Source organism: Melanotaenia boesemani, chromosome 3 (genome assembly GCF_017639745.1).
Source record: "Melanotaenia boesemani isolate fMelBoe1 chromosome 3, fMelBoe1.pri, whole genome shotgun sequence".
Taxonomy (NCBI): Eukaryota; Metazoa; Chordata; class Actinopteri; order Atheriniformes; family Melanotaeniidae; genus Melanotaenia; species Melanotaenia boesemani.
Genome location: NC_055684.1, coordinates 26,752,268 through 26,768,770, shown reverse-complemented (window position 1 = coordinate 26,768,770; position 16,503 = coordinate 26,752,268). Strand labels below are relative to the sequence as shown.

At 37.2% G+C, this 16,503-nt stretch overlaps 1 protein-coding gene across 2 annotated transcripts in view; it reads left to right on the top strand.

Annotated features, from left to right (window-relative positions):
• gnai2b (guanine nucleotide binding protein (G protein), alpha inhibiting activity polypeptide 2b) overlaps positions 1–16,503 on the top strand; it is a 42,035-nt gene that overhangs the window by 23,318 nt on the left and 2,214 nt on the right. For both annotated transcript variants that reach the window (XM_041981066.1, XM_041981065.1), the window contains 5 exons: positions 3,178–3,220; positions 6,212–6,353; positions 11,633–11,793; positions 14,517–14,645; positions 16,303–16,432. In XM_041981066.1, the coding sequence (XP_041837000.1) occupies positions 3,178–3,220; positions 6,212–6,353; positions 11,633–11,793; positions 14,517–14,645; positions 16,303–16,432 (605 nt within the window). The remainder of the gene's footprint in view (positions 1–3,177; positions 3,221–6,211; positions 6,354–11,632; positions 11,794–14,516; positions 14,646–16,302; positions 16,433–16,503) is intronic.

Genomic DNA, 16,503 nt, shown 5'->3' with positions numbered 1-16,503 from the left:
GTGACTACCCCCAACAGGTGGGATTTAAATATGCAGAAACAGACTTCCAGTCCAATATAACTCCTGCTTGTAGGTATATACAGATGCAGTCAGTGAGCAGAGTGACTTTGCATCTGACAAACAGCCACTGCCTGATTGCAGTCTGCAGCTCTCTCTCTCTCTCTCTCTCTGTGTGTGTGTATACTGCTGTAAAAAGAAAAAAGTCCATGTGAGTCTATGGAGCAAACATAGCATTATAAATCATAATCATCATCATCATAGACAAAAAGCACAAAAACATAACAAATACCAAGTGATGCAATCAATTAGACCAAACCTAAGTAGAGCATCTCTCCTTTTTATCCACTCATGACAGTAGATGCAAACGCTTGAAACATCTACATCAATACCAGTGTCAAGACATTCTATGTTCTGATAATGTATGTGGATATTTATGTGCTTGCTGACATTAAGTCTGTGTAATCAGTCCACAAAAAGACTCTGTGCCATCAGCAGTGGGTGACTGAGATGTATCTCAAGCTATCATCAGTGTGAGTGGGCTTGTAAGAGAATTGGATGTGGTGAGAGGGATGATTATATTTTCTGTTGCCAGGCCAATTGTGATCCTCTTGATACAAATCATGTTATTGCTCCTTGTTCTGACACTCATCGATAAGCAACTTGGGAACCACTTTTAATACTTGGGGTCGATCAGGCAGAAAAATGTGGGTGATGATTGTTTTCTCATTGCCAGAGAGAGATGCTGGGTCTTTTGTAAGAACTCTACAATGAAGAAGCTTGTCCCAATGCCAGCTCTGGATCTGTAGAACATAGATGAGCCATCAAAGCTGTCCCAGTTCTGTAGAATAACAGGCTTTGTGTAAAATTTTTAACAAACATTGTTTGCTGTTCTCTGCAAGGTAGACTCATATAAATACAGTATTTGAGTTCTGTGTGGGTCTACTGTTGATGTCAATTAAGTAATCTGGCATTTTATTGGCTCATAAAACTGTTAATATCCTGCACAGTGTCAATGGATGAGTCCTATAGCAGTCCCCTCATTATTAAGCCTTCTTTTGACTCTCTGCACCTGTATTAAAGAAGAAATTGTTGTCGTTTCCATCCCATTGTGACAAATTAATTGCCCCATGTTTGTTTTCATGAATAATTGGATAAGTTACACATATTCCCCCTGTGCTTAGAAGACTACAAATAGGTTAATCATTTTCTTATGATCTTTTAGTTAACTACAGCAGTTGAAGTTGTAGTTAGGTGCAATAGTGTGCTGCATCCTTTATAATCAATGGATAGTTGTTAAGCTGAAATCTACTTGGATGTAGAGGTCAACTCCTATCAAACATGCACATTAAACAACTTATGTAGTTTAAAGCTTGATTCGTAAGTGATTAGATATGAGTATGATGTGCAGAGAGAAACATTTTGACTTGCTATATCATAATGAAAATGCACAAGTGCTTTTTCTACAATGGGAGATATTTATTAAAATCTCTATAATAATCATGCCACTGTTTTTTTCTAAAATCTCATATACAGTCTGATCCTGTCTCAAGACTCGCCTGTGTTCTCTGTTTTTCTCATATTTTTATAATGCAGGGATAGACAAGTAATTCTAACTTTTCTGAAAATTAAGGGACATCATTCGATTCCATCTTGAAGATGAATAAAAGCAATATTGTGTATGTTGCACTGTTTACTCCCTATGGCTGCAACAAGATTACTTTCTCCTTTAAAATCAGTACAAAAGTTTTTTCCCAGAAGCAGCACAACAACAGTGGCCAGTTCTCCTCAAAAACCTCCATGAAGAATTAGGAGACTCTCTTCTTTTTCTCTGCTGTTCTCTGCTGTTCACAAGCGTTCACCTCCCTGTAGGCTTGAAATATTAATGGCAGAGTTTTATTCTTGTGTCAGGAAGGTGACCTTCAAATGTGTGTGGGCCTGCAGGGAGACTAATATTCCACTTTCCAATTTTTCTTTTTACATGAGCTTTTTTATTTAAGCTCTTGTCAGATGCAGTATATATACTTTTATTTATGTTTTGTCATGCTGCAGGGAAATTTTGATGCTCCAGATGGAAACAGAAGCTAAAAGAAGACATTGTGTTTTTAGAGATGTTTACCTTGATGTGTAGCACTGAGACAGCTATCTTCAAGCTGAAAGGCAACCTTTCTTCCTGCTGTGCTACAGCCATCCCATTTAAGTGAAAATGCTGTATGATGATTGTTGACCATGTGAGGAGATAGCATTGCTGGTCCCAGTTGCTCCATCAGCCACTGACCAGGTTAATGCTTGCTGGCAGGGCTGGGTCAGGTAGCATGATGTGATGGTGTATGCTGGCATAGTCCTGACAGCACTGGGGAAGTGTCAAACATTCAGGCTCACTCGTTTGAGGAACAGAATTATGTATTTGTACAGCTTACTGTACAAAGACAAAAAAAAAAAAAAAAAAAAAAAAAAAAAAAAACTAATATGCAACGAGATGTAAATTTTGCATCTTCTGTTCTCTGTGACTGTCTAAACACTCAATTTTTTAATCATTACACCATAACAAATACATCTAAAAAACCAATTCCAAATGCAGCAAAAATTAAAAAAGTGTGTGTGCCTTTGCAGCAACAAGTGTAAACATTTGGTTGTTTTAGATCTAGATTAACTGATTTTGTGAACCTGTTTTTTCCTTGCATTTAAAATGATGTTTTGCAGCTGACTCAAGCTAAATGCTGCATAGTTCACAGTGTTTGATTTCCCATGTCTTCTGCCTTCATGCTTTTATTTTTATTCTAGAAAGTGAATTAAAGAGGACAGTGTTAATAATGGACTAGATTTAAATATAATCCAAAATAACTTTTATAAGTTTGTCATCTGCCATTATCTAGAATGTATTGTTAAAAGCCATCTCTCATCACTGTACCCATCTAATATTAGGGTGAAAAATAAACATTGGAATTAATGGGGAGGTCCTCATGCGTATCTGTACATCACGTCCACACAAATGGAAACATAAATAAACGAGACAGCCCAGAGGACAAAATGATTTTAGAGGCAAGTCATTAAGGGGTTGCTCATGTTTTCAGAACAGAAGCTGCTACTGCTGATGTTGTGCTTAATTCTAATCACACACACAAAGACAACAGTTACCTAAAGGTCATATGTAACGCTAATATTTTAATGTTCCAACAGGTGCTGGGGAGTCTGGGAAGAGCACCATTGTAAAGCAAATGAAGTAAGTTACTAAATCTTTTGTTTCTCACTGACTTTTTACTCTCCGGTCTGGATGAATCTCTGCCTCTGGAGTTTAAGTATCTCAGAATGTTGTTCATGAGTGATGGCAAATTGGAGTGAGAGATAGACAAACAGATTGGGGCTTCATCAACATTGCTCCAGTCTGTTGTTGTAAAGCAATTTCTCCACTGACTGAAAGAATGAAATGGTGGATACGGGAGCCAAAATGAGTTTCCTCCATAGGCTGGCTGGACTCAGCCTTAGAGACAGCTTTGGAGTAGAGCTGCTGTTTCTCCACATCAAAAGGATTCAGACGAGGTGGCTCAGACACCTGATTAGGATGCCTTCTGGTTGACCACTACGGGGATTTTTGGGCATGTCCAATTGGTAGAAGATCTCACAGTAGACCCAGAATATACTGGAGGAGTTGTATCCTTTCTGGCCTGGGATTGGAGCTGGACAGTGTCACTAGGGAGAGCAATCTGGATTTCCTTTCTGGACCTGTTGCTTCCACTACTTCCACTACTACTTTTGATAGGCAAAAGAAAATGGATAAACAAATGTAAAGTCTGCTCTGTGTAACCTAAAGATGTTTTTTTCCTACTGAAAATAGAGTTACTAGGTCAAACACAATATGCTGAACTAACTAGCAATAGGCTTAAAACCTCATGCAGTACTTTGGGGAGATGGCTATTTTATTGTTTCATTCAAGAACCAAAGCAAGACTTCTCTTATGTAAAATAGCAGATTACTTTTTTCTTCTTTAATGCCTTTCGGACTTCTAAAAGTCAGTTCTCTGATGTCTGCCCCCGAGGATTTATGACTCCTTCTAATGCTTTACTGATCTTATCTACTGTGTTTGGGTCATCTACTCAGGTACTGACCATGTTGCATATTAAATCATAACCTTGGTTACTATGGTTTAAAATGGTAACCATGTCATTGTTAGTTAAGATAAATTTTAATTTCTGCATTGTGGTATCCAGGGATACTATATACAGACTTTTTTACTTTTACTACTTATTGCATACAAATTACTGGATAAAGAGGCACTAGTAATGCCTGTGCAGCATCCTGAACACACATACAAATGGACATGCAGACACAGAAGACCCTAAATCGCTTAATTATTCACATTCCTAAGGGCTAGCCAGGCGTTCAATACATTTTTTATGAGCTTTGTGCGGAAGCTGTTGAATGCTCTTGAAAGCAATTTATTAACACATTCATACATTCAGATAAATCCGTCTGTGAGACCCATAACAATGGTCTATTAGTCAACCTTGCAAAAGAAAAAAATTATTCTTAAAACACTTAAAAACAAGTTAACCACTTTCAAAATGATTACCTTTCCCTAACATATGTATCACTAATCTGTTAAATGCAGGAGCCAGTTTGATCTTAGAACTAATGGAAAATTTCCCCAGTTTCCTTTCTCTGTACGTCATCGTGCAGCCTGATAAAGTCTGACAGGGTGAATGCTTGTTCATGCAAATACACTTAGTTTCCACACTTGAAATTAAAATATTGCAAGGGACACACTTAGGATGCTACATTAGCTGAATGCTGCAGAGTTGAGGTACTTCAGCTATGTGTCAACTATACTGCTAGACATCATCCTGCACACCACACTGGTATGAGAAATACGGAAATTCAGGAATCCTTTGAACACTATAAAGCAATCCAGACCAAAAAAGATATTTTATAATAGTTGGCTGTATTTTTATGTCACTGTTTGGCATAAAAGTTATTAGGATTTTAATTAAATGAGTGTTGTGACCAATAGGCATAACTGAGGAGATTCTGCTTAATACTGTCAGCTTAGAGTTCAAACATGCTGGTCAGCTGGGACCTTTCTGTTTGGAGTTTGCAGGTTCTTCCAGTGCCTGTGTTTCCCCTTCAGTACAAGGATATGTATGTAAGGTTAATTGATGTGTGCATATTAGTGCAATTTGTTGTTTTTTCTCTTTCTGTTAGCATTATGATAGACTAACAACCGATTGAAATTACATCCAATTCCCACCTTTTATCCATCAATAGAAGTAAACTCTATTCCTTGTGATGTTTTACAGGATAATGCAAGTTTAGTTGTTGAAGTTAATGAGACAGACACTTACATAAAAGCAACACAAAATCTAACATGTGGTTGACATGGAAGTTCCTTGCTGTAAGGTAATACTTGAAAAATACCTTACAATTTTGCACAAGATAAGAGTATGTGCATGAAGCAGCACTACAGAGCAGCTTTTCTCTCCAAAGCATGAAGTGCACCATGACTTGCTTAAAGATTCAAACCTTCTTGAATAAATTGGTGTATCATGAGGTTTTACAGCTATGCAAACTGTACTCAACTAGAAAAAAGCATCATCATATAATCAGTCACATGAGTTACTGATTATACTGAGCATACTGTTTATGCCCCAAATAAACAGGAAGAAAAAAAAATACGAAAAAAAAACATGATCAGCAACTTTTTTTGCTAAATGGCCAATTTTTTTTATTGTGATCATCGCTATGCAAAATATTTTAGTGTCCTCTGCTGAATAATTCCATGTTAAGCAGTTGTTTTGATTAGCAAACTGGCCACTTTATTGTTTAGGTTTACTCTTAATTAGTGTGTGTGTTTGTGTATTTTTCAATATGAAACCTCCAAAATCAGAATGTATTAAGCTTAATAAGCTGCACTGGCAGAAAGACCATGTTGAGCACAATAAGGCGTAATATTTTAGCTGTTTAGTTTAATATTAAAATAACAGTTTGTGTGATATAAAAACAGGTTTTTATTGTCATTTATCATGTTCATACTGTTCTCATATTGATGTAATTTTTTTGGCTATATGCTCAGACTGTAACTGCAAATATTATAATTAAGTACAAATTTGGCAGAATGAACATCGGAATTAGCTAAAGCAGCCATAATTACTTTTTAGAGTGTGAATCTATCTATTAATGCTCACCAAGATCAATTTTGCATATTCCTTGATGTTCTCAGGATCATCCATGAAGACGGCTACTCAGAGGATGAGTGTAAGCAGTATCGAGCTGTTGTTTACAGTAATACCATCCAGTCTATTATGGCCATTGTAAAAGCCATGACAAGTCTCAAGATAGACTACAGCAACTCTGCTAGAGCGGTAAGATACACAAACACACTGCATTTGTGTCTGATATAATTAATGTCATTATTCATTTTATTTCTCTCTTAATCTGTCATTTACAGGTATAAGCATGGTATTAACACATGCGCTAAGACTTACAAGTAATAGGCAAAAGGCTAAAAGCCTTAATCACTGTGTGAGGTTGCAGAATTAAGTTAGCCATGGGCAGATCATGGTCTCCCACGGGCCGTGATAAAGCCTGTTTTATCAACACTGTCTTGCAGCTGTGTATGAAGTGCAGACTTCCAGGTTTAAAACTGCCTTTCCCAAAAACTGAAATCACAAACATTTACTTTTGTTTCTAAATTCATCCTGGTTCAAATTTTTTGCAGGCACTGCATGTTATCTATGGCACAAACACTTTACTCCCTCACTTAAATCCTTCCCAGTACAACTCAGTGAGCAAAGATTATTTCAAGGCTGTGATGCCTCAGGGAAACCAGGTCTCTTTTCTTCTCTTGGCAATTGTTGTTCAGTCAATAACTCGGGCAAGCTGTGCCAGTAAAACAAATGTGAGATTGTGCGGTTTTAACATGCACCTGTTCACAACAGCCTTTTTGTCAGAAGAAACATTGATGTGGTAGAAACTGGAACACATTGTAATCCTTTTCTGATACATCTCTGAAACCTGCAGGAAAATGGTGTTTTCATCTTGCTAACTCCATATCCTCAATCTTTGATCTCTTCTCTCTCACTAAGTTTTAATAGACAGACAGTAGTCTAAAACTACATGCAAGACCTGCAGCAGGCGAGGCAGCTGCACAAGCAGCTGTCAGTGGCTCTGCTTTAGGACTGGATTTATTCAAAGTGCTAACATGACATATTGTAGCAGAATATCAGGCTGATATCTTCTGCAGCATCGGTAATAACACATATGAAGTTTATGCTTTAAATAATGCAGTAGAAGGAAGACCTTACAGGCTGCTTAGTCAAACCTCTCCAAAAACCAGTAACTGCTCAGTCATTGGCAGCTGTATCTAAGCAAGTAAGCATTTTAAATATTTGAGTATGTTGTTAGGATGTATCTGAAAGACAAATGCTGTGCAATCATCCACTGGTTTAGGGATTGCAATTTTGAAGCTTGAGTTTAGCATTTAGCTCTTGACTTTTTTTGCTTTTGCTGCTAGAAGTGACTTTCCAAGAAAACTGCATACCCATTGGGTAACTAACCTTTTTATTGCTGGGCTATTACAGAGAAGGACAACTAGGCACTTTCACATTCAAACTTTCAATCGGTTCAGAATTACCACTCCACCTAAAGCCAGAGGAAATCAGAGTACCCAGAGAAACCCTCACAGATACAGAGAGAACATGTAAACTTTACACAGAAAGCTTTTAGCTCAGGTTCAAAGCAGAAGCTAAATGTATGGTGATGGTGCTCGCAAATGCACCACCATGCTGCCCTGTGTTTAACTTACTCATAATTACAATCATGTCTACAAATGTTAATTGTACTTCTGTATGAAATAATGGGTGTTAAAGAATTTCACAAGGATTTTGAGAATTTGAGAAACAGAGAATAAGACATGATGATGTGCATAAACTCGTGCAATGTAAACAAATAAACAAAGATGTTGGAGAGTCAAACTAAAAAGAAAACACAGCACAAGCACAACACGAATTCACCATTTCTGTATTTATTAAAGGGTTTTGTATGCAGATTAAAGTAGCACTATGTAACATTCTGTTCTTAAAAATATGTTTCTGACTTGTTTTGATGACACATTGACATTTACTATGTACATTCCTGGAGCCGTTGTTGGCCAGCAGTGTTCTGAGGCTCAGAAACTGCACCTTACATTTTATTTCTGGACGCTGCTTTATTTCATACCAGCTTTACTGCACTGCATTGCACGCTAGCAAACTGCTAATCGACACACTGGCCATTTTAAACACATACCCTGGTACACCCTTTATTCATGATAGAAACACTAGAGAATGTTATTGGAGAAAGAGAGGAAAAGAAAGAGAGAAAGGGACAGAGCAAGAGATAAGACTAGAGTCAACATTTAACTGATTTTTACTGGCTGGAGAGAGTTCAGAGAACAAGATGGATGCCAAATTAGCTGTTGTTAGGGGGTGCCTCACCAAGAAAATCTAAGTTCAGTAGTGCAGTCTTATGGGAAACGAGGGGCCATGGCGTCATTGGGTGAGGAAATATGTGTGTGGGTTGCAAACATGAAAATGAAACTGTGGCATTTTCAGATCTACGCCATGAAAAACTTTCGTGAATACACCAAAACTGTGTGGATAACCCTAATTTTTGCATATTCACACAAGTTCAGCTTTGCATTTAATGAAATTTAATATAAAAGCTCACATGAACAGATGAAACACAGAGCAGACACCCAGAGAGTCACAGCTCTTAGGCAGAGATGCACTCTGCTGCATCCTGAGACCTCTTCGCAACCTAGGAACGATGATATCTAACACGCTCTGGACTGGTTCCTGTGGAGCACTGAGTCAGTGTGATTTTACAGTGAAACTCATAACTGAAGCTGTAATCGAAAAATGTAACTGTTCTAGTAGTGTATGTGTGTGTGTGTGATTTCTTTATGTTCTTTTTCTTCTTTTTTTCTCACCAACAGATTTGTTAAATGGCTGTGTGAACATGATGGCACTCCTACACTCCCTCACACAGCAATTAGTATGTTAGCCTGCCTGCACTTGCACACATCAGCACTTTACAGTAGCGCGCACACACAAACACTTACATTGTGTGCCTACACATGCACAAAACTAAAACGTACATGATATCAATGTTCTCACTTAAATGTTATCCACGCAGTTGGCTATTTAATCTATTTATTATGGCTTGGGGAGCAGGGAGAGTTCAAAAACAGAATAACATTACCACAGATTCAGAGTATAGGTTAGTAAAAGCAGCTGCAATGTTTTATTGCCCAACAATTATGAGCACTTCAACATAAAACTGTTAGAGTAAAAAAAAAAAAAAAATAAAATAAAATAGAGCAATAACAAGGCAGTTTACAATCAATTTAAGTGTTTGATTCTTTTGTAAGGTTCAGTGCTACATAAGTATGGAAACAAGAGAAGCTAAGAGCATGAAACTATCAGGCTTTTTCTAAAAGTACCTTAGACATTTGTTAGTCTTTTGTGCCTTTTGTTGTATGCTTACTTTTCAAGAAAGAAAAAGTCACATATAGATGAGGTTAAAAAGATGAGGTTAAAAAGGAGTTTGTGGCCTGTATACTTTGTAATATTGTAGATGTAAAACAGTTTCAGTTTAATGTAACTACTAACAAAATACTGTTCTTTGCATATGTTTTATGTTATTATCTTTTAGGGGCAGCAACCCTATAGTTGATGCTTATACAGACATTAATGCACTTACATAAAGGTTTAAATAGCAGTTTTCACACTGATAAATTGATCTAAAATGGCTGGTGTACTTAACAGAGGAATGTGTCACCTTTATATAGTTATGGTTTGTCCAATAATGTCAGTCATATTTTGTAGTCCATGCACAAACAGGTGGACCACCAATTTTAATCTCAAAATAATGGAAAGAGTGAAGTGCATCGGAGGGGGGGTGGGGGTGGGGGTAAATGCAAACTATTATTTCTTGTATGTGTCTAAGCAGTTGATAAAGCAATAAATGGACACTTTGAGTTGTCCAGGCTACTAATGCATTAACACAAAGTATGACAATTCTCTTAGTTGCTTTTATACTCACCAAATTGTCACTCTGTATGTGGTATGGGATCTGGTTCAGACTACTGGGACTGGTTAGCTGGTGAGCAGTCAGGCAAGTTGTGGTCAGACTGATTCATAGCTGTTGCTTGGTCACTCAGTCCTGCCATGATGGATGTTTTTTTTAATGCCTGCTCGATCAGCAGTACCCAGTTTTGGCAGCTAATGGCTAGTGCCTGATCATTCAGAGTAGCTATTGTTAGCCTGGATTTGACCTGAACTTTGCTGGCTACTGTCACCCACTTGTTTATTTGGCCCTGTCCAGGTGGATTTTGACTGACACCCACTCACTCTGCATGACCCAGTCCTGATGAATAACAGAACTGCCAGTTATTTGAACTTGGGTATGGATCCTCAGCTGCTATTGAAATGGCCATGCAATGGATAACATGCACACTGTAGCTGGGGCACACTGCCTGGGGAAATTTGAACATATGAGGGAATTTGGGAACTCTGACGTTATAGTTGCCAAGTTGCTGAAAAACATTCTCGTGAGCAAGAATTTGAGACTGCTGAATAAATCAAGTTTATTATGCATACAAATTTTAAAACATGTTTAAAGCTCTCTTTTTGAGCTTTGGTTGTTTTTTAAGGTGATAACACATTGTTTTAACTTCATAAGCCAGAACCCAGCAGATAAGTGAGAAATAATGAAAAGTCATGCCATGGGCTCTTTAAATTAATGCCAACAAGAAATAACTAGCAGAGTGGTAAACAACAGAATAAAAGGTTTCAGTCGTTTATAGCAGCTTTGCATGCTGTTGCCTTGAGTCAAACTAAAACATCTTGAATATCTTGCATATGCTCAACCCAGATTGATTGGCACATCCCCTTATCCTATTTGTCAGTGACATAATCCCCACATTAAAATACCTCTGTCATAACCTTTGCTTCCCTGGCTTTAGTTTAGAGATGTACATCCTATGACATTTTGTTTAATATTTAAATATTGTAGAAATGCAGAGAAGAAAGGTGGTTTTTTTCTCTCTGACATGAACAGATATGTTTACTCTGCAATGGACCATATTTTTCACATATTTAACAGCATACATTTGCATAGATTACAAATTGTATATTTTTATCATTATGTTTTGTATCTTAATAGGACCATAATGTCTCTATCTGTTATCATGTGTGTTGATGCCAGCTCAAAGAAGACCCTTCCTCTGAATATTTTCAGACTATGTAGTATATGGTATAGGATATTCATAATTTTACATATTTAAGTGCATTGTAGATTGTGCTCTTTGATCACGACATCTAAACTGCTTTAGCAGTGGCTCTCCTCCCAGCTCTTTTAGCAAGAGAATTTCAGCAACCAAAAACCATTTTAGTGTGCATGTGCATGTGTGCGCTGTGTTAGGATAGACTTTGCAAGATGACAGCCTCTCAGAGGAATTATTTTAGTATTCATCCATAAACACTTCTATACAATAGATTAAATGTCATTTTTTCGTGGATGAACATTTCAGTGTTGCTTTTGGCACATACTGTATGTTCCCAGTAACAACCCAGTGCTGTGTCCTCACCGCCCCCTGCAGGACGATGCCCAGCAGCTCTTTGCCCTTTCTGCAGCTGCAGAGGAGCAGGGCATTCTTCCTGATGACTTGGCCAATGTGATCAGGCGACTGTGGGCAGACAGTGGCATACAAAGCTGCTTTTCCAGGTCTCGAGAATACCAGCTCAACGACTCTGCAGCATAGTGAGTATTTTGAGTGGATTTCATTAAGTTATCTTTCAAATCGATCTAATCATACAGTCAGTTCAGCAGAGGAATACCTTATAGCTTAGTACTAACTCAGTAAAATGTCTGCTTTTTAATATTCTGCACAATTTTTCAATATTTAAGATGCTTCTATCAGCATCTTTTACCTGTGCATCAATCATTGAGTGATCTGCTTCTACAGACACCTGACTTTAACTAGATGTAAATGTAAACATACCTTAATGTGAAATCTCACAGCCGCTTGATAAATGCTGTGTGCTTGTCATTCAAACAAAGATAATTCTCTTTCAAGACAGCACTTTTTAATTTACAACAACATTAAAAAAAGAGTCAGATTTTGTTGTTTGGGCTTGGTTGATACTCATCTAGATTACTTTTATATTGATGTTTATATGAATAGCTGACTGCTGCCTTCTGATGCTGTTTGCTTGGCATTGTGATGGATTCTATTTGCAACCTGTATAATATGTGCTGCAGTGCAAATCTGTCTGACTTCTCTGGGGAGGTAATGAAGATGTGAAAGATAGGCCAATAACTTCCATTTAGGGATCTTTTCTCCCTCTCTGGATCCGATCTTTAATATTGCAACCTGATAAGCAGAGTAAAGTACAGTTTGTATTGAGGGATGGAAATAAAAGGGAGGAAAAAAATAGAAAGAAAATCAGTTTCCAAGTAAACTTGAGAATTGATAGGTCTTACAAAAATACCTACAAGTGACTCTTTTGTCCTTTTAAACATGATGATAGACTTTTTTGGCAGTAAATTTAGAAGTCATTTGTTATGGCTGCTGTGATAGCACAGCAGAATGTTGGTTTGATCATTTGTTTTGTTTTTATTCTCTTCAGTAACTCTGCTAGTTTTTTTTGTTTTTTCCCCAACTCATTAATTATTAAAATTACAAGGGTGGGATATGCATGAATGGTGAAATGAGTTGATCTGAAATGCTGGATACATCATATATCTGTTTCTTTCTGTGAAGTATAGGTTGGCTGGGCAACTTAATCTCTCAGCTGGCTTTGGAAGATGATGTAATATATGTGAAAGTGGCGCAGGCTGTGTCAAGCATAGCAAGGATGCTTCCACACCCCCCTACTGACCAACAGTCTGTCAGAAATTGGAGCAAATGCAAAAATGGATAGAGGAGAAGTGGGAAAACAGATTTCTAAATTGAGAACGACCATTTAGATGCAAACGTGAAAGGAATTACAGCCAATGTAGTGACTGGAGAGCAAGATTAAACTTTCTTTGTTCTTTGTTTCTTGTGTGAATTTTAACTTGCCTCTCTGTCTTAGATAAACTGTGTGTAATTCTCTCGCCTTTGTTTAAGTAACATAAGCTGTGAGCAGTTTCGCTTTTTAAAGGCAAAACGTCTTGGAGGATTACTCTCACACCCTTTTGACTTTGAATATTGTATTCAAATTGATCACAGAAGGAACATCACAGCAATCACAAGTAAAACGTAGAAACTATGCATGTTGCCATAGAAATTCTCTCACTGCAGATCTTTTATAGTAGTAGTGGGTTTAGTGGTAATCCTTCAAAAGCTATCACATACCTTTTGAAATATATTTCAGTCAGCCATCACTCACCATGTAGGGATTTGTTACATTATATCTACAGAGTTTATGTTTGTTGCCTAGAGTCGCACCTTGACTTACTCATCTTTAAACCCAGCATTGTAAAAATTGAATTGATGCTGGCAAATATATCACCAATAACAGATTCACTTTAGATCCCAACACCACATATCATCCTCAAATGCAAACACACTGTGGATTATTCATGTAACTGATATTTAACTTGAATGGGTATATGAGATAGCCATTGTAAAGCAGACAAGTCATCTCTTGAGAGATTTTATGCAGAGTTGAGAGGCTGCAGATAACATGTTACACATATGTTGGTGATTGATAAGCTTAATGTTAGTAATGAGTGTGTATAAGTAAATGCTGAAAACATTGCATTACAATACAATAGGCAATATATCGAGATTTTCAAAATATATAGACCTTTTCACATGTGACATTAAATGAGGGAATATCGTTTATATCGAGATAGCTTGTTTTGAGTTAAAAGTATCTTTTCTTTTTGCTTTTTGCACAACTGTATTTTTGTTTTGGTCATTGAAAAGTATTTTTCATTCATTTTGTTTTAATTTAATTTAATATACAGCAACTTTAATTTCAGTCAGCTGTTTTAATGCACATGTGTTGCTGATCCTGAATAAAAGTGCATTTAGCACTTAAGACTGTAAATTAGAACGGTCTCTTTTGTTATTTGACAAAAAAATTATATAGAGGTATATATCGTATATCGTGATTCAGGTAAAAAATATTGAGATATGAAATTTGGTTCATATGGCCCAGTCCTAATTACAGTCAATAGCATCATCTTTTACCTCACTCTTATTGAGTTTTTGTTGTTGCAGCAACACAAGGTGGAGCTGCGAAGCTAGAGTCTAACCTGAGTAAAGAGTGTTGCTAAAATATCACAACAGCCCACAGTATTAGCAGTAACTAAAAAGGCCCTTAAAAATGTTTTCAGGAAGTAAAAACAGCTGTATTAGATGTGGATTGCACGACGAGTGGTCAGTGACCTGTGTGTTGATGTGTTCTGTCAGCCTATTGTTGTTTCTGTTTCTATCTTTCTTGCAGGCTGCAAATCATGTTGAAATCTTGATCTCTATTTTTCCGTCTTAGTTACCTGAATGACCTGGAGAGGATAGCAAAAGCAGATTACATTCCCACCCAGCAGGATGTGCTACGAACTCGGGTCAAGACTACAGGCATTGTCGAGACTCACTTCACCTTCAAGGAACTGCACTTCAAGTAAGATCATATCAGTGATTTGATTTGATTTTCATTTGAGCTGAGGAGTTTTAAAATGACCAAAAAATGCCCTCCTATTGTCCTTCTTTTTTTCCAGAACAAGTGCTTAAGCTAATTACAATTAGTGTGAGAGTTCAGGGAGCTCTTGCTAAATAATTGATTGTATTTGACCAGCACCTCTCAAGGTTCACACCCCTCTGATGCTTCCTTCCAATGATACAGGAAAAAGCTAATTGTCATGTAGTACTTGCCATTGAAACATGACCAGTCTTGTAATTTAGGAGAACAGCAAAGAAAACAAACTAACAATAAAAAATTAAATTAAATATGAATATGTTGTAACTGTTTATTGTTTTGTTTAAGTCCTGTAAGTGCAGAAGCAGTGACATTGCAGAACCAACCTGAACACTTTCATAAAGTCAGCATATCCTTCATTGAGTATTATTGTGCAGGCAAGCCTTTTACATAATTTACAACTTTATCCAGAAAACATAATGGTTCCAATTTTATTAGGCTTAAGGGCTGACAAACCCCTGTGATTTTAAGTGTGCATATTCACTAGCCAGAGCCCAAATTATACCAGTAATTAAAAGCTTAATCATCACGATTGCACAAAGAGCTGACTAAATAAATCTGATCCTGCCCACGAAGCTCTCGATCAAAAAAAAAAAAAAAGCAAGAATTGTACTGAGCCATAATGTTTTAGTATGTCCCACTGTATATGGCACACTACTATTCGTCTTCTATAAAATATGCCCTGACCCAACCACACCACTCCTGTGATATACAGATATATCTTTTAAAAGAGGATGCAAGAAAGATCCTTTAAACATTGGAGAATATAAGTAAATATATAATGTAAAATATGGTACATAACAGCACTAAGAGTACAGATCTTTAGAAAGGGTTAGATATAAAGAGAGAAGAGGTGAACAGAAGTCACTAACAAAAAGGCAGCAGCAGCCATGTGGCTCTGATGTGACCTGTTTCCTGATAGCCCCTGATATTTACTCTCCCACAGCTTCAGTATTTGGCCTCAATAATACATGAAGAAAATCAATAAAAAGAACGTCACCGTCTTGTAATTCTGTGCTGTTTGTCATACGTACAATAGAAAGGAAAACCTAAAGATACAGAGGAACAGAGGATTCATTTTAAAATGTTCAGATGCTGATGTTAGATTATGTCTAACCTCATCAGATCATGCTTTGCTCAAACCTCATATTTGTCTAGTATTTTATAAGGTTACGGAAGATGTCCTCAACTTAGAGGACTGTTATCGCCTCGCCTTTTTCTCAGACCGCAATTGTGGCTCTCAGACTTCCCATTACCCTGTGCTTTGCTCCGATGATAGAGGCATGCCTTTTTTCTTGTAGCCTGCATTAACCTCCAGTCCCTTCTCAGTTTTCTCACAAACATCTTTTAACTTTCTCACCACTTTTGCACTTAAAGTAATCTTTTGGAAATGTAATGTAGTTTCAGATGGAATGTCACTCTAATTTTTACCTTCCCTCTTTCACCGTAATTTTTCCCAAAGTGTCCTTTTCAGCTCCCTGTTATTCCTTTTAGCGTCACATTAATGTTTTGCAACCTAGTTTCTTCAGCCACAGACACACAATCCCACATTTTATTCTTTTATTTTTTATTTTTCTTGCAGAATGTTTGACGTGGGAGGCCAACGCTCAGAGAGAAAGAAGTGGATTCACTGTTTTGAAGGAGTAACAGCCATTATCTTTTGTGTTGCACTGAGCGCTTATGACCTGGTGCTGGCTGAGGATGAGGAGATGGTAAGAAAAACCCCATTTTCTGGTGTATGTGTGCTTGGGTTAATCTGTTTAAAGATGTCACTTTACAAGCT